At 39.4% G+C, this 23,730-nt stretch overlaps 1 protein-coding gene across 1 annotated transcript in view; it reads right to left on the bottom strand.

Annotated features, from left to right (window-relative positions):
* The window catches only part of LOC136282957 (enoyl-CoA hydratase, mitochondrial-like), a 28,328-nt gene extending 5,449 nt beyond the window's left edge, over positions 1 to 22,879 (bottom strand). The window contains exons 1-3 of the mRNA XM_066171118.1: positions 22,715 to 22,879; positions 13,416 to 13,515; positions 12,488 to 12,592 (exon numbers count right to left, since the gene is read on the bottom strand). Coding sequence (XP_066027215.1) covers positions 12,488 to 12,592; positions 13,416 to 13,515; positions 22,715 to 22,879 — 370 coding nt within the window. The remainder of the gene's footprint in view (positions 1 to 12,487; positions 12,593 to 13,415; positions 13,516 to 22,714) is intronic.
* Positions 22,880 to 23,730: the final 851 nt, after the last annotated feature.

The following is a 23,730-nucleotide window of genomic DNA, read 5'->3' as shown; positions in this document are numbered from 1 at the left end:
GGCCAACAGAGTATAAAGGGGGATCGGAAGTGTATAAAACTTTGAAAAAAAAATATCACGGTGTTATAACAGAGGTATAACACATTCACGTGTTACCTTCAACTCTCTCGAAAACCTCGTACGTGCTTAAGTCAGTGTGCAAAGACGAACTGAAAGCCACAAAAAACAAAGCAACACATGGAAACCAACTAGATGTCCACTCATTCTGTAATTTGAGAGAAAGAAAAACAGATGACAAATGTCGCGCTTTCCCTTTTTTGATGCAACAAGTAGTTTTGATTGTGAATTTAGGGTTTTGTTAATTTAACAATTGGTTCATACATCAGTGTGCGTTCATCGAGATATGAAGCACGCGGGAAGTTTACAGAGCACTCAAGAAGCTAGACTCTAAAAGCTAAATCTAGCTTCCTGAGTGCTCTCCAAACTTTCCGCGTCCTTTATATCTCGATGAGCCAATTGTTTTATAACATTTTCAACCGTTGGAAATTTTTTTTGCCCGAGGGATTTGTTTGCTGACGTCATGAGCGTGCACAAAAGGAATATGAAGCACGCTCGCGCAATTGAATTTGATTAGACAAATTCACTAGCTATGTTATAATTACACTTTTTCTGACTCGGCGAAAGAATACGAGCGCTTTTTAAACTACCAGCTCATATAAAGGAACCTTCCCTGCTAAGGATTAAAACTTGTCCGCTGGCTTGCACAAGTTACTCAACTCAGTGCCAAAATGACAAACGGTTCAGCGTGAAATACCTAAAGCTGTCGGCAAATGGTTGATAGTAGGCCGCAATGGCTTAGTATCGCATCAATCTACTCACCGTTGAGTGAAATGGTTTAGCGTGACGACGAAAGATTTAGTACAAACCGAAATGGTTTAGTAATACAGCAGTTGGTTTTCGCCGTAACCGCCATAAATACAAAAGTCACGGACAAGTCACGCTTTAAAGAAAACAGTCTCTATGGGGTCTACATCACAATACTATAGTTTTTATAGATTTTAGGCGCCCTTTACCTGTAGTTTCGTCGTCTTAAAACAATGAATTACTTTATTACGTTTCCTAGCTATGATTCTGACTGTCTAGACTTTAAATGTGCTGTTGCGTACAATGATGAATTTTAACTTTATTCTTTATTTATCTTGAGGGAGTAAAATGGAGAATTCTTAACATGGTCACACGTAACCATGGTAAGAATTCTCCATTTAAAGTACAGCAGTTTTCACTATAAACTATTTATAACCATGTAGTTTTTAGCTATAAAAGCTATAAAATTGTTTTGAAGTTTTTAGGCGCCCTTTAGTTGTAGATTAGTCGTCTTAAAGCAATGAATCACTTCATCACGTTTCCTAGCCATAGCTCTGACTCTCTAGACTGTAAGTGTGCTGTCGCGTAAAATGATGCATTTTATCTGAATTTTTGTCATTCCTTTTATTTCAGATTTTTATTTTATCTTGAGGTAGTAAAATGGATAATTTTTACCATGGTTAGGCGTAAGGCCGGTAAGGATTAAATTAAAAACTAGAAAAATGAACGGACAATCCTCTCTCAACAATTAACTAAATACAACAAACATGAGTCATAGCTATTATTCGTTTACAGTATTTTGTCACGAACAATCGAGCAAATCTGCACGCGAGGCATCGGCATTGTATTACTGAGAGAACATAGATACCATTGGTCTTTAAACATGCAATGTCCAGTCTCAACCTCTTAGCGAGGTTGTTGATCGTGTGAGTTCAGTGGACTTCCTGACACAGAGACCTTCGATATGGTCAACCCCCTCTGTATGGAATGACGATTATTTTAGCCCCCTAATTGTAAACTGCATGCGGTATGAAAAGAGCCCTTACATAACCTGCCCTGGTCTGCCACAACGGCAACGTTTTCTTCCAAGGGGCACATGACGTTGCTGATGTCGAGATTTGAGTCGACTGAAAACCTGAAGGAAAAGGAGCTTATGGGTGCTAAAAGCGTAATATAGCTCTTGACTTGTGTGAAGCTCTGAACACGATAAAAAAAATATATATATATCTATATATATATATATATATATATAATGCCCGGTTATTATGTTTAATATCAACCTCTTCGATTGTGATTGGTTACAGTATAAAAACTCGTGTCATGTCTAAAAAGTGGAATAAAACCCTTCCCTAGTCCCTGAGGAGTTGAAGGTCAATATCTGGATGATTATTTTTTTATCGTCCGGGAGATTTCCCAGCTAGCTTCGACCTCTCGTGCTAAAGCATGGTTTTTCTCAGTTGCTTCCTGCCATATCAAACAGGTCATTGAAATTTTCTTGTGTCAGTAGTGAACTTTTTTCGAACTGCAAATTGTACCTTCCTCTTCCTATGGAATTTTTAGTATTCACGCGCGACGCTCGCGATCCGATCAACTAGCCAATCATGTTTAGAGTCCTTTAACTTAAGATTGAGGTTGACGTGGTCACTAGTTCGTTTTATTTAGAAGGAAGCAGTTGTGAAAATTTAATCGTTGTGTACCTCTCAACTCAAATACGTTTTTTGATTGGATGGTTGAATATGTCACCGGCCGTGAATAAAAATACTCTTACTTTCTTCTTTCTAAGTCACTGAGGAGACAACAACTTTAACTTTCGACTCTCGCGCGATAAGGTTGTTCACCGTGAGACCGCGGCAAATGTGTGTGCCAGCCTACGTACAAAAAGAGATTTTTGGCAGTTATATTCGGTTTGGGATGTATCAGAAAATATTTTCAAAAATAAAAATTAAAATAACTGGCCCCATGGGAAACAATGAGGATTGCTTTCCCTTCCCCCGAAATGGAAAGAAAAAAAATACTTATAACCTGATGAGTGTAACGGTGCATCTGTCTTTATTTTGCTTTATTCGTTTGTTACTGTTATTCGCATAGTCAAGGGTTGCTTGGTGTACAGATAGACGCAACTAACGAACAAAGACTTTCCAGAAATCGCCGTTTGTGTCATCATTGGTACCAGTGCCATCATCACATTCCATTTTTTTGAGGTCGTCAACGTTATGCAGTTGGACCCTAAGGTGATACTTGTTTCTTTTGAAGACGGGAAACCGGTATAGCCTGTTTTGATCTTCACCATGTCCCCACTTTCCAATCAAGGACTCTCCAGTTACTTGACCCCAATCCTTGCAAATGCCAGCTAAGTAGGAATTGTCATCCCACGTCACTCTCACAAACGAACCACAGGCGTCCGGTCGCTTATCTGTCTGACCGCTGAAGTACTGGACCACAGCTTCGCCTGAGCTGTTGGAGGCTGTGACCACGTGGAATGTGCGTCCCTGTTTCTTGCGGCAGTGGAATCTCAGCTGAGTGAAGGACAAGTGTCCTCTGAGCTCTTTCATGGCACTTTTCTGCAGAACCATGTGTGACTTACCTATTCCATGGTATGATGTCTCAACTGACACCTTAGGAGAAGGACTTCCTAACTCAACATTTGACACCAGAAGCCAACCTCCTAAAATAAAACAAACCTAAATTATCTGGTGACATCCAGGTAACTAGAATTTTGGACATATTAAATGGTAACAGGACCGAGTGAAAGTTCAATTCGTTCTCTAATCATACGAGTGATTTACAGAATCTTACGACCGCAAAGCGGGAGTCCGATTTGCTAATCACTCGTATCATTACAGACAGAATTGGACGACAAGAAGGCCTGTTACCAATTAGTCAAAATTATGACAAAAATTGAGAAAGAAACTAGAAATCGGTTATACGTTTTCATAAAAACGAAAAAAAAAACAGTTTACTCGGCGAAATGCGAGACAACAGCGCGCTCATGACGCGTTCTGTCCACTCACACAGGCATGACGCGTTAACTGTCCCTTTAACGGTCCTATTACACTGTTCAATTACAAATATGACAGATACACTGTCCTATTAGTGTTCAAATCGGCTGGCTGATGATAACCAATCACTTTCGAGAATTCTGCTGTAGTTTTGATTCAAAACACAAGAAGGATCTTGGTAGAGAAAGCAAGAATAGCCAAGACCAGAACGTTCCAATAACAACTCTACCAAGTCAGATATACTCCTGTTGAAGTTCTCGTGTCTCAAAAAAACAATTCATTCTCTTACCACCATATCTTGACATGTCACAATAGACCTTCAAAGGGTTTCCACTCTTCTCGGGGTCGATCCAATACTTCCCGTCTCCTTTGGAGTGTCCAGAGTCCAGAATTTCTTTACAGGAAAAGGCCGGATGAGCAGAATCCCAACCTCGTTTACCTTTGGAGTGTCCAGAGTCCAGAATTTCTTTACAGGAGAAGGCCGGATGAGCAGAATCCCAACCCCGTTTACCTGCATAGGAAAAGGGAAGAATAATCATTTGGAACGAGGAGAGGATCAAACTAAGAAACAAAACACGCCACAGAGGTCTTATTCCATAAGAAGTTCCTTTCGCGTAATTGTTAGATAGCTTTTGATTTTATAAATCTTTGTAGGATCCATAGCATCTTTCAATTCAAACTAAGAAAATGAAAAACTTGTCATTATAAGGAAAAGCAAGAGATTTTTAACTTCATATTCTCTCGGGAAAGATTATACATGGATGTACACGTGACATAAGAGAGCTCTGAAAAGCGCTAATCAGAAGTAAAAAATAGGTCACCATTTTTGACTTGGCCATGGAAAGAGGAGGTGGGAGGGGTGGGAGAGTCTTGGGGGGATATCATTTTTTCCAAGGGAATGGAAAGGGAACCAGTTGTCGGTAACAGAGTTTAAAAGTGGGACTAAAGAAAATTGGCGGCCAGTGAGGAAGATCGATAGAATAATTCGGAACGTTATGGAAGGATCAGAAAAACTTTATCGTGACAACCAATATACTCCGACCCTTCATACCCTCCCACCTCCTCTAACTTTTCCATAATGTTAAGCACCTTACTCAACAGTACCTCTTCCATAATAAGTAGAACGTGGGTTACACCTCAGGTTTTCCGGACTTGAATTTTTGGTTTGATTACTCAGTTGACATTCCTTCTTTATATCACTAGCATCGGATTTGCTGTTGTAAGATTGGCAGTTTTCATCTCGAAGGCAACTCAAGCCACAGCTTATTTCGTCAGCATATAATGTCTTGGTAATGTGACCAATTAGCTCAAATCCTTGAAAAACAACACAATCGTGTTCTCATCACTCAGTTTATTTTGGATACTTTCATAATACAGTTTGTGTGTAGTTAACTACCCTGTCTTAAGAGGTCATCTTGACTCTTGATATCGTTCAAAGGTGAATATGAAGAAGCCCTGAAAGTTATGAGAGTTGCACGTAGAAAGTTCCTGTTGTTTTTACCCAATTTTGTGGCGATCTTATATTTTTTTCCAGGGCGAACGGCTGTGGCTAACAGAGTATAAAAGGGGAAGAATGGAAATTTACTACCAATTAGGGGGATTGTAAGAATGTCACAGGGGGGGAGGGATCAAAATCTGTGTCATCCGATCCCAGTTTTCGCCCATGGCACTTGAAACACTCACATCCCATCGGAACAAAATATCACTGTGTTGGGAGGTATAACACATTCACGTGTTACCTTCTAGTCGCTCGAAAACCTCGTCCCTGCTCAAGTCAGTGTGCAAAGACGAACTGAAAGCCACAAGAAACAAAGCAACACCACTCAACAGAACGGGACAGAAATGGAAACCAACTAGAAGCCCTCTCATCCTGTAATTTGAGAAGGAAAGAAAAACAGATGACAAATGTTGCCCTTCTCCCTTCCTAGATACAACAAATAGTTTTGATTGTGAATTTAGGGTTTTGCTAATTACACCTTGTCTGACTCAGCGAAGGAATACGAGCGCTTTTTAAACTACCAAGTCATATAAAGGAATCTTCCCTGCTGAGGATTATTTCCTGTCCGCTGGCTTGCACAAGTTACTCACCCGATAGTAAGTAAATACATCAAGTTTCTCACTCACACTCACCTTCCTTTTCTTACTTTTCCTCGACTTTTCTTCTCAGGTTTATGCGGTAGTAAAGGTCTTTTGTATATATACTTCTCACTCAAACATATTTATCGAAGCGGCTGACTATTCAAGATTTATGTTGTTGTCAAAGTTAGAGAGCAATCTTCTTCTGAAGTTTAAATTAACCAATTTTCTCCAAATTGAATGACTTGGTTACTCCTTGAAACAAATATATTCTTACCTTCAGTTTCTTTCCACTCCTCTCGTATTTTTGCATTGAAAAACTCTTTTATAAACTTTTCATACAATTTTAATGAACCTTGGGTAACCATGAAAATTATAGAAATAAATAGGAACAGCTTGAGAACCCATACCTAAATTATGCATTGGTCAGTTTTGCACGAAGTACTGATCACGACTCGACTTTTCTTTCACGTTTATGCAGTAGTAAAGGTCTTTTGTATATATACTTCTCACTCAAACGTATTTATCCAAGTGGCTTAATATTCAAGATTTGTGTTATCAAAGTTAGAGAGCAATCTTGTTGAAACCAGTATATTCTTACCTTCAGTTTCCTTCCACTCCTCTCGTATTTTTGTATCGAAAAACTCTTTTGTCAACTTTTCATACAATTTTAATGAACTTTGAGACAATGATTAAAAGAAATAAGTAGAAACAGCTTAAGAACCCATACATAAATTATGCATCAGTCAACTTTGCACGAAGTACTGATCACGGCTTGGGGTTAGCGTTTCTTTACATTTGAGTAAAGCGTGAGGGCATTTAGCTAGAAACAAACCTAGATTACTCGGAGTGTTTTTATTATGTTGTTATCAAAGTTGGAAAGCAATCTTCTTCTTAAGTTTAAATTAACCAATTTTTTCCAAATTGAATGACTTGGTTCCACCTTGAAACCAGTATATTCTGACCTTCAGTTTCTTTCCACTCCTCTCCTATTTTTCTATTGAAAAAATCTTTTATCAGCTTTTCATACAATTTTAATGAAACTTGAGACAATAATTAAAAAAAAAAGAAAAAGAAACAGCTTGAGAACCCCTTTCGTAAATCAAGCAATAGTCAGCTTTGAACGAAGTACTGATCACGACCAACATTTCTGATTAACATTTCTTTACATTCGAGTAAAGCGTGGGGGCGTTTAACATTAATAGAAACAACCTCGATCATTCGGATTTTTCTTTTTTTTCCGAACCTCTTTTCTCTTCCACAAGTATTTCTATGAGTATCGATTGGTGGCATTCGGGATCGATTACAACTTTTTCCCACCAAACAAAGCGAAATTCGCCTAATAAAAATGAGCTACAGGATGTAATTTCAACAGAGAGAGATGAAAAGTGACAGAATTCCCTCTCACCTTCTAACTCGTACATTTATGAGTCACAATTTGTAGATATATCTGCTGTACCAAACATGTATTTCTGCGTTCCTATTTTTGACTCGTGCACGTTAAAATTGGCAACGGAAGCCAATATGCTAAGACACATTTGTTTCTTCTGATGCACTAATTATTTTCTCATCCTTTGCCCTCTAGCTACCCTACTAATAGTGTTTACTTTCGCTTCCAGACAATTATAATGTAGACACCTGGCAAAGTTGGTAAAGTAAGTGACTAATGACCGACTCCAAGGGATACCGTGAGTTTTGTTGCCATGGCAGGGCAAGGTAGAGGAATCCTCACTGTTTCCTGTGGTGCTCGTCACCTTAATTTTTATTTTTTTAAAGTGTTTCTCATACATCCCAACTCGAAAATGACTGCAAAAAATAATTTTTATAGGCAGGCTGGCGCACACATTTGCTGCGGTTTCACGGTGAACGACCTTATCACGTGAGAGTCGAAAGTCAAGTCGTTGTTTCCCCGGGGGCCAAGTGAATTTTGTTTATCCTAGAAAGTAAGTGTATTTTGATTCACGACTTGCGACATGTTCAGCCCTCCAATCAAAAGACGTATTTAAGTTGGGCATTGCATCACCTGAGAGTCGAAAGTCAAGTCGTTGTTTCCTCGGGGGCTCAGTGAAGTTTGTTTGTTTGGGCCGAGTGAATTTTGTTTATCCGAGAAAGTAAGTGTATTTTTATTCACGACTCGCAACATGTTCAGCCCTTCAATCAAAAGACGTATTTAAGTTGGGCATTGCATAAATGTCGCGTTAGGAGCTCTCTACAAGTCAAGAATTATATTATGCTTTTAGCACCCATAAGCTACCTTTCCTTCAAGTTTCAGTCTACCGAGATCCCGATATTAGCAACGTTATGTGCCCCTTGGAAGAAAACGTTTCCGTTGTGGCGGACCGGAGTAGGCTATGTAGGGGCTCTTTTCATACCGCATGCATGTTTACAATTAGGAGGCTAAAATAGTCGTCATTCTATGCGAGGGGGTTCTCCTATCATTTAGAAGGTTTCTGTATCAGAAAGTCCACTGAACTCACACGAGCGAAAATCTCGCTAGGAGGTTGGGACTGGCCATTGCTTGTTTGAAGACCAGTGGCATCTATGTTCTCTCAGTGATGCAATGCCGATGCCTCGATCGCGAGCAGATTTGCTCGATTTTTCATGAAAAAGTACTGTAAAACAAGTAGTAACTAGAGGTCATGTTTGTTCTATGAGTTAACTTTCGAGAGAGGATTGTTCGATCATTTTTCTAGATTTAGATTTAATCCTTATAGGCCTTCGGAAACAAAAGAATTCTAAAACTAATCTGAATGCATCCCCTTACGGAATAAGATTGATAGAAAAGTTGATCCGTCAGTTAAATCGTCAAATTCTCACCTGTACTGATCTGTAAATAACGTCTTTCTGATTTACAATTTACGTTAACAATTCAGTTGATAAAACCAAATTATTTTGTCATACTCCACCACCGACACAGCACCACTGTTTCTCTAAAAACTTACCCCCTTTATACTTCAGACAAAGTTCCTCGTGCTCTCAAAAACTTGAACGATTTGACTTTGAATTGGATGAAATAACAAATTGTAAGATTTAAAAAAACACCTTGCCCTAATATTTATTTATATTCACGCGGAAATCAGTATATTTACATATTCCGTGACCAAACAAAAGGGAAAGTCTATCTCTTTGAACCTTAATTGTTCTTGGAAATACATAAAGCAACATAAACTACTACATAGAAAACCGTGTTTATCTCATTGACTCCTTTAGGATCCGGTGTATGTAAAACATTAGAAAAACAGTGGAGCACTGTCGGTAAGCCTAAGGAAGAAGCGAGCGTCAGACATGTGACCTAATTAGATATTTGTGCGCTAAAACGGCTTTACAATCCACAGCTGAGGGTAACGGTGCATTTCTTGTGTTTGTTTCTGTTTTCAGTCTATTCGTTTGAAGAAGTTATTCTCACAGTCAAGGGTTGCTTGGTTTACAGACAGCTCTGAGTTAAACGCAGCTAACGAACAAAGACAGAAATCGCCGATTAAGTTTACACTCTGAGAGGCGACATCATCACATTCCATATCGTTGTCGCTATTCAAGTAGACCCTAAGGTGATACTTAAATTGTCAGAAGGCAGGGAAGCTGTATAACCTCTTTTGATCTCCACCATGTCCCTACTTTCCAACATAGTACTTTCCATTTACTAGTCCCCAATCTTTGCAAATGCTAGCTAACTTGGAATTGTCATCCAACGTCAATCTCACAAACGAAACACAGGCGTCCGGTTGCTCGACCGCTGAAGTACTGGACCACAGCTTCACCTGAGCTGTTGAAAGCTGTGACCACGTGGAATGTGCGTCCCTGTTTCTTACGGCAGTGGAATCTCAGCTGAGTGAAGGACAAGTATCTTCTGAGCTCTTTCATGGCACTTTTCTGCAGAACCATATGTGACTTACCTATTCCACGGTATGATGTCTCAACTGACACCTTTGGAGAGGGACTTCCGCACTCAACATTTGACACCAGGAGCTAACCTCCTAAAATAAAACAAACCTAAATGATCTGGTGACATCCATGTAAATAGAATTTTGGACATATTAATAATGGTAACAGGACTGAGTGGAGTCCAATTCGGTCTGAAATCATACGAGTGATTAACAAAATCGTACGATCCCAAAGTGGGAGTCCGATTTGTTAATCACGTGTATCATTAGAGACAGAATTGGACGACAAGAAGTTCTGTTACCAATTAATCAAAACTGTGTTAAAATTTGAGAAAGAAGCTAGACATCAGTTTTCATAAAACTAGACATACGTTTTCATAAAAACAAAAAAACAACAGTTAACTCGGCGAAATGCGAGACAACAGCACACATCTCAATCCACAGCTTATTTCGTCAGCGCATAATGCCTCGGTGATATGACCAGTTACCTCAAATCCTAAAATAACAACACAGTCGTGTTTCATTTTATCATCATGCACTTTACTTTGGATACTGTGGCCAACACAGTATAAGGGGGGAGGTAGAGAAAATTTATTGCCAATGAGGATGATCGTAAGATTGTTACAGAGCCTTATGGGGGGGAGGGGGGGATCATGTAAAGTTTATCATGACACAGCCAAAATCTATGTCATCCGATCCGAGTTTTCGCCCATGGCACTTGAATTATTTACATCCCGTCGGCAAAAAGAAAATCACCATGTGGGGAGATATAAAACATTCCTCGTCCCTGCTCAAGTCAGTGTGCAAAGACGAACTGAAAGCCACAAGAAACAAAGCAACATCACTCAACAGAACGGGACAGTAATGGAAACCAACTAGAAGCCCTCTCATCCTGTAATTTGAGAAAGAAAGAAAAGCAGATGACGGATTTCGTCCTTTTGCCTTAAGCTTCTTAGACGCAGCAAATAGTTTTATGAGTTAAGGATTCTGTCCATTACACGGCGAAAGAATGCGAGGGCTTTTTAAACAACCAAGTCATATAAAGGAATCATCCCTGCGAAGAATGAAAACTTGTCCGCTGGCTTGCACAAGTTACTCACCCGATAGTAAGTAAATACATCCAGTTTCTCAATCAAACTTACCTTCTGTTTCTTACTTTTCCTCGACTTTTCTTCTCACGTTTATGCGGTAGTAAAGGTCTTTTGTATGTATAAATGCCAATGAATAAAAGGAAAACAAGCTGTTTGCAGTGCGTTAACCGAGCGATTAATGCCGGAAAATGATTTGTTTACCTGCATTTACCGCGAAGGAAAACTATCGTATAATGGAACGAATACTGGGATTCACCGATGCGAAAACGCACAGAAAACGTTGCATTTTCCGTACAGCAAAACATGAGTAAACGTTTGAAAAATGCCGCGTTTTCCGTGAATTCAATCTAAGTCTTCCGTACGGTGAACGCTAGTTTTTTTGCCGTGATATTTTTACAGCTGTCTTGATAGCTTCATCTACGAGCTCCTCTGCGGGGAAGACTTACTAACCAGGCTTAAGAAAAAATGAAAATTTTTAAGTCTGTAATTTGAATTTAGATCTAAGTGAAGAAAAATCTCGAGAATGAGTGCGCAATATCCCAACTGACAAAGCCGACGCCAATAATTCTCAGAAGTTTATGCAGTTTTATCACAGGAGTTGTGACGGTGTGTTAGGACATTAATATACCAAAGGTTCCAAACCTCGATATTTTATTACAATAAATAACGGATGAAGGTTATGACAAAATCCATGGATATGGATCGGAGATTCGAAATCTGTAAAGTAATGCGTTAACAAATTAGTTTCAGTTCATATCGATAATATCAAAAGAAATCAAGGTAAATATTTACCCATTGGTTCTAGGTGTCCATAACACTGTCTAGCGATAGAAAATCTTAACAATTATATTTGTTATGTCATCAAATTATAATGCGCAAAGAAATTAGAATTTTGCGCAATACAGGAGTGCATGCCCCAAGTTCATACTTTTATTAACCCTTAAACCTAACTGACAACGCGGCCTTAACTGCGACTTTTTGAAAAAGTATACAGAGCAAATGTACTTGAATCAAAACGAAGAGAAATGTTGGCGCGAATAACTTTTGCCGAGAGCTATTAGTAAGAGAGGAGAGTACTGAAGACGTACAAGTTTACGTAAACTCTGAAAAACGTCTTCGGAGGAGTGCGGACATCTTCGGAAGTGATCGGTTTAGTTCGTTCGCGGAAATGCTAACAAACATAGGGAAAACATCTTTGCTTTGACTCGAATTTTCCAGGTTTATACAAGTGTTTAGCAGAGCACTGACTTAGCATAAAACAGTGTGTCTCCGTTGCAGTCCTTGATGATGTGGAAGTACTGTACACATTTCTCAATAATTTGTGTGAGAATTTCCTTGTGCCACCGGGAAGACTTACGATGCTAAGCACCTTCCTCCTTGACACTTTAACCCCCAAGATCTGATTGTTAATTCTCCCCTCTAGCTGCTACACATTTCCTTTTTAATTAGTTACGAGAATTTGACGTTAGATCAATAACAACTTTGAACTGATAAGTTTAAATATTCTCATTACCCGTTTGCTGGATGATATATGTTTATTACAAGGAGAAGTTGCATGTTGATCGATTTTGTAAGGTAAAGAGGTAATGATGAACAACTGGTCAAAAATAGGAGCTAAGTGGAAAGGAACATGGACCTGATTTCTGTGCATCTTCTGCTGAAATAGGATCTCCTGTTAGTACCATTTCCATAGCCAGAGACTTCCCAACAGCTCTTGGAAGTCGCTGTGTACCACCAGCACCTAAAAAAATGAAAGCAATCTTCGAGTTAGTTGCAGCTTTAAGCATAAAATTAAGCTTGACACAGTTAACCTTTTAACTCCCAGATCAAATTTGTAATTCTACTTATTGTCAACCATACAATTCTTATAATTTTAGTTTAAAGAATTTAATATTGGATCAACTAATTATCCCCAAATTGAAATTTTTCTTTATTCCCACCACTTATCTGGTTAATTTTGTATTGATAGTGTAAAGAGAAATTCTGTCTTGGTCACTCATGGGAGTTAAAGGGTTGAAGAACATAAAAGCAGCAATATAAGAGAGTCTAGAATAAAAAAATATCCATTTCATAAAAAAGCCATCTTACTCCTATGATCTTTCCTGATTACGAGTCTTTACTTCCCCAAATCATATCACTGTTTCTTTAGGTTAAAGCAAATTTTCACTCTTTGACCCCAAAGAGTGATTAGCATCTAGTTTCTCCTTACAATATCAGCCCTGAATCACACATTAAGTTCATGAGAATAAAGGAAATGATCATCAATCAAACAAGCTCGTGATTGTTAAACAAATTCTCCTTGTCAGCACATTAGGAAACGTATGGAGAAAAGTATGGAGAACTTGCAGACTGATGTTTGGGTGTAAGGGGCTAATGACTAATACTCTTAACAAGTATAGAAAAATCTTGGAAAGAAGAAGACATAATTTTGATTTTCTTCATCTGCTATCCTGTAGCTTATTTCTGCTCTCTGATATTTTAATCAAGGTCACTGGAATATATTATATTTTCTTATTGTGCAAACTGATTAAGTTGTTTCTGTGGGTAATTTATGTGTGCCATACCTGGAATAGTTCCAAGCAAAATCTCTGGTTGACCAAACTTAGCTTTGTTTCCAGCATAAATGATATCACACATGATGGCTAACTCACATCCTCCTTCAAGCTGTGAAGAAAGTATTGTACAACATACTTCAATCGAGCAACAATGGAAAAAGACAAACTTTGTTTGCCACCCATAATAACACAATGACAGCTACAAGAAAATCTCTTGATTATTGAACAATCTGGGCACTGAGCTGGTGATTTGCACCAATAACTTAGACTACTGGCATCTTATTCATAATAATATTTTGGACATATTAATAATGGTAACAGGACCGAGTGGAGTCTAATTTGGACTGTAACCATACGAGTGATTAACAAAATCGTAGCAAAGCGGGAGTCCGATTTGTTAATCACGAGTATGATTTCAGACAGAATTGGACAACAAGAAGGCCTGTTACCAATTAATCAAAACTATGACAAAATTTGGGAAAGAAACTAGACATTGGTTATAAGTTTTCAGAAAAACCAAAAACAACAGTTTACTCGGCGAAATGCGAGACAACAGCGCGCACGTGACGCGTTCTGTCCCCTCGTACAGGCATGACGTGTTAACTGTCCCTTTAACTGACCTATTACACTGTCCAATTACAAGTATGACGCGTATACTGTCTTGTTGTGCTCAAATCGGCCGGCTGGTGATAACCAATCGCGTTGGAGAATTTTGTTACAGTTTCGATTAAAAAACATAACAAGGATCTTTGTAGAGAAAGCACGAATAGCCAAGACTAGAATGTTCCAATAGAAAGTGCTCCAAGTCAAACATACTCCGGTTTAAGTCCTGGTGTCTCTGAAAAAAGACTTATTCACTTACCACCATATCTTGACAAGTCACAATAGATCCTCAAAGGGTTTCCACTCTTCTCGGGGTCGATCTAATACTCCCCGTCTCCTTTGGAGTGTCCAGAGTCCAGAATTTCCTTACAGGAGAAGGCCGGATGAGCAGAATCCCAGCCTCGTTTTTCTACATCGGAAGAGGGAAGAATAATCATTTGCAACGAGGAGAGGATCAAACTTAGAAACAAAACAGCCCACCTAGGTCTTATTCCAAATGTAGTTCCTTTCGCGTGATCATTAGATAGCTTTTGATTTTGGAAATATTTGTAGGATCCATAGCATCCTTCAATCTCAATTTAAGGGAATGGAAAAGTTATAAGGAAAGGCATGAGAACATTAACTTTATATTCTCTGAAAAGCGCTGAGGAGAAGTATGGAATAGGTCACCATTTTTCGCTTAGAAAAAGGGGGTGGAAGGGGTAGGAAGGTCTTACCGGGGGTGGGGGGTATCCTGGTTTTCAAAGGGAACGGGAAGGGGATCAGTCGCCGCTGACAGACCTTAAAGGTTGGACCAAAATTGAAAATTGATTTGAAAATTGACTGACTCAATTTATTGTGACAACCAAAATGCTGTGACCTTTCCTTCCCCCTCTTCTCCCCTTCTACCCAGGCGATAAAAATATGACTTGTTCCTAAGGTTAAGCACCTTACTCAACAGTACCTCTTCCATATTAAGTAGAACGTGGGTTACGCCTCAAGTTTTCCAGACTTGATTTTTTAGTTAAGTTACTCAGTTGACATTCCTTCTTTGCATCGCTAACATCGGATTTGCTGTTGTAAGACTGGCATTTTTCATCTTGAAGGCATCTCAATCCACAGGTCATTTCGTCAGCGTATAATGTCTTGGTGATATGACCAATTAGCTCAAATCCTAGAAAAACAACACAATCGTGTTTCATTTTATTATCATACAGTTTACTTTGGATACTTTCATAATACAGTATGTGTGTAGTTGTTCACCCTGTCTTAAGAAGTCATCTTGATTCTTGATATCGTGCACAGGTGAATATGAAGAAGCCCTAAGAGTTATGAGAGTTGTGCGTAGACAGTTTCCGTTGTTTTTACCCGATTTTGGGGCAATCCCCATGTTATTTTTAGGAGGATTTGTTGTGGCCAACAGAGTATAAAGAGAGACCGGAAGTGTAGAAAATTGACTGCCAAAGAGGGGGATCGTAAGATTGTTACAGAGCCTTATGGGGGGAGGGATCATGTAAAGTTTATCGTTATCAGTAAGTTATATTATATTGATATGGCGAGTTTTCGCCCATGGCAATTGACGCGTTCATATCCCGTCGGAAAAAAAATATCACGGTGTTATAACAGAGGCATGACACATTCACGTGTTACCTTCAACTCTCTCGCAAACCTCGTCCCTGCTCAAGTCAGCGCGGGCCGACGAACTGAAAGCCACAAGAAATGCAGCAACACCACTCAACAGAATGGGACAGAAATGGAAACCAACTAGAAGCCCTCTCATCCTGTAATTTGAGAAAGAAAGAAAAACAGATGACAAATGTCGCGCTTTCCCTTTTTTGATGCAACAAATAGTTTTGACTGCGAATTTAGGGTTTTAATTACACTCTGTCTGACTCGGCGAAAGAATACGGAGGGCTTTTTAAACTACCAGCTCATATAAAGGAACCTTCCCTGCTAAGGATTAAAACTTGTCCGCTGGCTTGCAAAAGTTACTCAACTCAGTGTCGAAATGATAAACTGTTCAGCTAGCTGTACTTTGGTTCAGTGACTTGACACAACCGAGAGTAGTGTGAAATAGCTAAAGCTATCGGCAAATGGTTGATAGTAGGCCGTAATGGCTTAGTAACGCATCAACCTACTCAAAGGAAAGTGAAATGGTTTAGCGTGACGACAAAAGGTTTAGTACAAACCGAAACCGAAATGGTTTAGTGTTACAGCAGTTCGTTTACGCCGTAACCGCCAAAAATACAAAAGTGAAATGGATAAGTCAAGCTTGAAATGGAACAGTCTATGTGGGGTCTTACGTCACAATCCTATAGTTTTTATAGTTTTTAAGCGCCCTCTAGTTGCAGTTTGGCCGGTTTAAAGCAATGAATCACTTAATCACGTTTCCAAGCGATAGTTCTGAATATCTAGACTGTAAGTGTGCTGTCGCGTAAAATGATGCATTTTATCTGAATTTTTGTCATTCCTTTTATTTCAGATTCTTATTTTATCTTGAGGTAGTCAAATGGAGAATTCTTCCCATGATTAGGCGTAAAGCCGGTAAGGATTAAATTAAAAACAAGAAAAATGAGCGGACAATCCTCTCTCGACAATTAGTTAAACACAACAAACATGTGTCATGTCTAAAAAGTGGAAAAAACCCTTCCCCAGTCCCCGAGGGGTTGAAGGTCAAAATCTGTATGATTACTTTTTTATTGTCCGGGAGATTTCCCAGCTACTCTCGACCTCTTGTGCTAAGCATGGTTTTTCTCAAAGGCTTCCCACCATATCAAACAGGTCTTGGAAATTTTCTTGTGTCAGTAGTGATTTTTTTTCGAACTGCAAAGTATTCTTTCCTCTTCCTCTGGAATTTTTAGTATTCACGTGCGACTCTCGCGATCCGATCAACTAGCCAATCATGTTTAGAGTCCTTCAACTTAACGTTGAGGTTGACATGGTCACTAGTTAAACCTTTTATTTAAGCAGTTGTGAAAATTTAATCGTTATGTATCTCTCAACTCAAATAGGTTTTTTGATTGGACGGTTGAATATGTCACGCGCCGTGAATCAAAATACACTAACTTTCTAGGGTGAACAAAATTCTCTAAGCCCCCGAGGAGACAACAACTTTAACTTTCGACTCTCGCGCGATAAGGTTGTTCGCCGTGAAACCGCGGCAAATGTGTGTGCCAGCCTACGTACAAAAAGTGATTTTTGCAGTCATATTCGGTTTGGGATGTATGAGAAAATATTTTCAAAAATTAAAATTAAGATAAATGGCCCAACGGGAAACAGTGAGGATTGCTTTCCCTTACCCCGAAATGGAAACAAAAACAATCTTATAACCTGATGAGTGTAACGGTGCATTTGTCTTTATTTTGCTTTATTCGTTTGTTACTGTTATTCGCACAGTCAAGGGTTGCTTGGTGTACAGATAGACACAACTAACGAACAAAGACTCTCCAGAAATCGCCGTTTGTGCCAACATTGGGAGCGGAGCTATCATCACATTCCAGTTTTCTGAGGTCGCCAACGTTATGCAGTTGGACCCTAAGTTGACGACTCTTTTTTATCAAGACGGGAAACCAGTATAGCCTGTTTTGATCTTCACCATGTCCCCACTTTCCAACTCTCCACTTAATTTCGGACTCCACTTACTTGTCGACCCCAATCTTTGCAAATGCCAGCTAACTCGGAATTGTCATCCCGCGTCACTCTCACAAACGAACCACAGGCGTCCGGTTGCTCATCTATCTGACCGCTGAAGTACCGGACCACAGCTTCACCTGAGCTGTTGGAAGCTGTGACCACGTGGAATGTGCGTCCCTGTTTCTTGCGGCAATGGAATCTCAGCTGAGTGAAAGACAAGTATCTTCTGAGCTCTTTCATGGCACTCTTCTGCAGAACCATGTGTGACTTACCTATTCCACGGTATGATGTCTAAACTGACACCTTAGGAGAGGGACTTCCGAACTCAACATTTGACACCAGAAGCCAACCTCCTAAAATAAAACAAACCTAAATGATCTGGTGATATCCATGTAACTAGAATTTTGGACATAATAAATGGTAACAGGACCGAGTGGAGTCCAATTCTCTCTGTAATCATACAAGTGATTTCCAGAATCGTACGACCGCAAGCGGAAGTCCGATTTGTTAATCACTCGTATCACTACAGACAGAATTGGACGACAAGAAGGCCTGTTACCAATTAGTCAAAACTATGACAAAATTTGAGAAAGAAACTAGACATCGGTTGATACGTTTTCATAAAAACGAAAAACAACAGTTTACTCGGCGAAATGCGAGACAACAGCGCGCACATGACGCGTTCTGTCCACTCACACAGGCGTAACGCGTTAACTGTCCCTTTAACGGTCCTATTACACTGTTCAGTTACAAATATGACGCGTACACTGTCCTATTCGTGTTCAAATCGGCCGGCTGTTGATAACCAATCACTTTCGAGAATTCAGCTGTAGTTTTGATTCAAAACATAATAAGGATCTTGGTAAAGAAAGCAAGAATAGCCAAGACCAGAACGTTCCAATAACAACTCTACCAAGTCAGATATACTCCTGTTGAAGTCCTCGTGTCTCAAAAAAAAATTCATTCTCTTACCACCAGATCTTGACATGTCACAATAGACCTTCAAAAGGTTTCCACTCTTCTCTGGGTCGATCCAATACTCCCCGTCTCCTTTGGAGTGTCCAGAGTCCAGAATTTCTATACAGGAGAAGGCCGGATGAGCAGAATCCCAACCTCGTTTATCTGCATCGGAAAAGGGAAGAATAATCATTTGGAACGAGGAGAGGATCAAACTAAGTGACAAAACACGCCACAGAGGTCTTATTCCATAAGTAGTTCCTTTCGCGTAATTATTAGATAGCTTTTGATTTTGGAAATTTAAATTTAAACTAAGAAAATGGAAAATCTATCATTATAAGGAAAAGCAAGAGATTTTAAACTTCATATTCTCTCGGGAAAGATTATACATGGATGTACACGTGAAATAAGAGAGCTCTGAAAAGCGCTTATCAGAAGTAAGAGATAGGTCACCATTTTTGACTTGGAAAGAGGGGTTGGGAGGGGTGGCAGAGTCTTGGGGGGGCTATCATTGTTTTCAAAGGGAACGGAGAGGCGATCAGTCGTCGCTGACAGAGTTTAAAGGTGGGACTAAAAAAAGTTGGCGGCCAATGAGGAAGATCGATAGAATAGTTCGGAACGTTATGGAAGGATCAGGAAAACTTTATTGTGACAATCAAAATACTCCAACCCCCCAGCCCTCCTCACACCTCCACTAACTTTTCCATAATGTACCTTACTCAACAGTACCTCTTCTATGATAATAAGTAGAACGTGGATTACGCCTCAGGTTTTCCGGACTTGATTTTTTGGTTCGATTACTCAGTTTACATTCCTTCTTTGCATCATTAGCATCGGACTTGCTGTTGTAAGATTGGCAGTTTTTATCTTGAAGGCATCTCAATCCACAGCTTATTTCGTCAGCATATAATGTCTTGGTGATGTGACCAATTAGCTCAAATCCTTGAAAAACAACACAATCGTGTTTCATGTTCTCATCACTCAGTTTATTTTGGATACTTTAATAATACAGTTTGTGTGTAGTTAATTACCCTGTCTTAAGAGGTCATCTTGATTCTTGATATCGTTCAAAGGTGAATATGAAGAAGCCCTGAGAGTTAGGAGAGTTGCGCGTAGAAAGTTCCTGTTGTTTTAACCCGATTTTGAGGCGACCCCATATTTTTTTTGAGGGCGAACTGCTATGGCAACAGAGTACAAAGGGGGAAGACTGGAGATTTACTACCAATGAGGGGGATTGTAAGAATGTCACACATCCTTTATTGGGGGGGAGGGGATCATGTAAAGTTTATCGTGACACAGCCAAAATCTTTGCCATCAGATTCGAGTTTTCGCTCATGGCACTTGAAACACTCACATCCCATCGGAAAAAAATATCACTGTGTTGGGAGGTATAACACATTCACGTGTTACCTTCAACTCTCTCGAAAACCGCGTCCTTGCTCAAGTCAGTGTGCAAAGACGAACTGAAAGCCACAAGAAACAAAGCAACACCACTCAACAGAACGGGACAGAAATGGAAACCGACTAGAAGCCCTCTCATCCTGTAATTTGAGAAAGAAAGAAAAACAGATGACAAATGTTGCCCTTCTCCCTTCTTAGATGCAGCAAATAGTTTTGATTGTGAATTTAGGATTTTGTTAATTACACTTTGTTATGCATCAGTCAACTTTGCACGAAGTACTGATGACGACTCTTGGGGTTAGCGTTTCTTTACATTTGAGTAAAGCGTGCCGGCATTTAACTAGAAACAAACCTAGATTACTCGGATTGTTTTTATTATGTTGTTATCAAAGTTAGAAGGCAATCTTCTTTTAAGTTTAAATTAACCAATTTTTTCCAAATTGAATGACTTGGTTACTCCTTGAAACCAGTATATTCTGACCTTCAGTTTCTTTCCACTCCTCTCGTATTTTTCTATTGAAAAAAATCTTTTATCAACTTTTAAGTGAAACTTGAGACAATAATTAAAAGAAATAAAAGAAACAGCTTGAGAACCCCTTACGTAAATCAAGCATTAGTCAGCTTTGCACGAAGTACTGATCACGACTAACATTTCTGATTAACATTTCTTTACATTCGAATAAAGCGTCGAGGCGTTTAACTTTAATAGAAACAAACCTGGATTCTCTTGCACACGGATTTCTATAAGTATCGATTAGTCGCATTATGGATCGATGACAACTTTTTCCCACCAAACAAAGCGAAATTCGTCTAATAAAAAATAAGCTGCAGGATGTAATTTCAACAGAGAGAGATGAAAAGTGACAGAATTCCCTCTAACCTTCTAACTCGTACATTTATGAGTCATAATTTGTAGATATATCTGCTGTACCATACATGTATTTCTGTGTTCCTATTTTGGACTCGTGCACGTTAAAATTGGCAACGGAAGCCAATATGCTAAGAAACATTTGTTTTTTTTATGATGCCCTAATTATTTCTCATCTTTTGCCCTCTAACTACCCTACTAATAGTGTTTACTTTCGCTTCCAGAAAATTATAATGTAGACACCTGGCAAAGTTGGTAAAATAAGTGACTAATGACCGACTCCAAGGGAGACAGTGAATTTGTTGCCCTGACAGGGCAAGGTAAAGCAATCCTCACTGTTTGCCGTGGGGCCAGTCACTTTAATTTTATTTTTTTAAAGTGTTTCTCATACATCCCAACTCGAAAATGACGGCAAAAAAATAATTTTTATAGGCAGGCTGGCACACACATTTGCTGCGGTTTCACGGTGAACGACCTTATCATGTGGGAGTCGAAAGTCAAGTTGTTGTTTCCCCGGGGGCCTAGTGAATTTTGTTTATCCTAGAAAGTAAGTGTATTTTGATTCACGACTCCCGACATGTTCAGCCCTCCAATCAAAAGACGTATTTAAGTTGGGCATTGCATTACGTGAGAGTTGAAAGTCAATTCATTGTTTCCCCGGGGGCCAAGTGAATTTTGTTTATCCTAGAAAGTAAGTGTATTTTGATTCACGACTCGCGACATGTTCAGCCCTTCAATCAAAAGACGTATTTAAGTTGGGCATTGCATAAATGTCGCGTTCAGAGCTCTCTACAAGTCAAGAATTATATTATGCTTTTAGCACCCATAAGCTTCTTTTCCTTCAAGTTTCAGTCGACTGAAATCCCGATATTAGCAACGTTAGGTGCGACATTCATCTCCTGATAATAAATGCATACGAAACGTCATTCGCTCTAACAAAGGTCTAACATTAAAAACATCAGCTTTTAAGCTCTTTGTGGTGGCCAATTTACGTTAACAATTCAGTTGATAAAACCAAATTATTTTGTCATACTTCCCCACCGACACAGCTCCACTGTTTCTCTCAAAACTTACCCCCTTTATACTTCAGACAAAGTTCCTCGTGCTCTCGAAAACTTGAACGATTTGACTTTGAAATGGATGAAATAACAAATTGACAGATTTAAAAAAACACCTTGCCCTAATATTTATTTATATTCACGCGGAAATCAGTATATTTACATATTCCGTGACTAAACAAAAGGGAAAGGCTAACTCTTCGAACTTTAACTGTTCTTTGAAATTAGTAAAGCAACATATTAAACTACTACATAGAAAACCGTGTTTATCTTATTGACTCCTTTAGGATGCGGTGCGGTGCATGTAAAACTATAACTACATGATACAAACGGTGGAGCACTGTCGGTAAGCCTACCACAAGGAAGAAGCGAGCGCCAGACATGTGACCTAACTAGATGTTTGTGCGCTTAAACGTCGTGCAGCTGGTCACGGTGACGGCGCATTTCTTGTGTTCGTCTTTGTTTTGATTATTCGTTTGTTAAAGTTATTAGCACAATCAAGCGTTCCTTAGGGTACAGACAGCTCTGAGACAAACGCAACTAACGAACAAAGACTCTCCAGAAATCGTCGATTGAGTTAACAGTCTAAGAGGCGATATTATCGCATTCCATGTCGTTGAGGTCACCAACGTTATTCAAGTGGACCAAAGGTGGGAAACCGGTATAACCTGCTTTCAATTCTCCATGTCCTCACTTTCCAAAAAAGTACTTTCCACTTGCTAGCCCCCAATCTTTGCAAATGCCAGCTAACTTAGAATTTTCATCCTACTTCAATCTCACAAACGAACCACAGGCATCCAATTGCTCACCTGTCTGACCGCTGAAGTATTGGACCACAGGTTCACCAGAGCTGTTGGAAGCTGTGACCATGTGGAATGTGCGTCCCTGTTTCTTCTGGCAGTGGAAGTCGGTCTCAGCTGAGTGAAGAACAAGCGCCTTCTGAGCTCTTTCATGGCACTTTTCTGCAGAACCATGTGTGACTTAACTATTCCATGGTATGATGTCTCGACTGACACCTTAGGAGACGGGCTTCCAAACTTAACATTTGACACTAGAAGCCAACCTCCTAAAATAAAACCAGCCTAAGTGATCTGGTGACATTCGCGTAACTAGAATATTTTACATATGAATAATGGTAACAGGACCGAGTGGAGTCCAATTTGGTCTGTAATCATAAGAGTGATTTACAGAATTGTACGACCGCAAAGCGGGAGTCCGATTTTTTTTATCACGAGTATGATTACAGACAGAATTGGACGACAAGAAGGCCTGTAACCAATTAATCAAAACAATGACAAAATTTGAGAAAGAATCTAGATATCAGTTATACGTTTTCAGAAAAACGAAAAACAACACGGCGTAGTGCGAGACAACAGTGCCCGCACATGACGCGTTCTTTTCCCTCATACAGGCATGACGTGTTAACTGTCCCTTTAACGGTCCTATTACACTGTCAAATTGCAAGCATGATGTGTGTGCTGTCCTGTTGTGCTCAAATCGGCAGGCTGGTGATAACCAAACACGTTCGAGAATATTACGGTTTCGATTAAAAAACACTGAAAACAGGGATCTTCGAAGAGAAAGCACGAATAGCCAAGATCAGAATGTTCTAATAGAAACTGCTCCAAGTCAAATATACTCCAGTTAAAGTCTTTTGGAAATATTTGTAGTATCCATAGCAAGAGGGATTTGTTGTGGCCAACAGAGTATAAAGGGGGATCAGAAGTGTACAAAACGTCGGAAGAAAATATCATGGTGTTATAACAGAGGTATAACACATTCACGCGATACCTTCAACTCTCTTGAAAACCTCGTCCCTGCTTAA

The sequence above is a fragment of the Pocillopora verrucosa genome, chromosome 8, assembly GCF_036669915.1.
Source record: "Pocillopora verrucosa isolate sample1 chromosome 8, ASM3666991v2, whole genome shotgun sequence".
Classification (NCBI taxonomy): domain Eukaryota; kingdom Metazoa; phylum Cnidaria; class Anthozoa; order Scleractinia; family Pocilloporidae; genus Pocillopora; species Pocillopora verrucosa.
The sequence above is the reverse complement of the archived record's forward strand: the minus strand, read 5'-3'. Positions and strand labels throughout refer to the sequence as shown.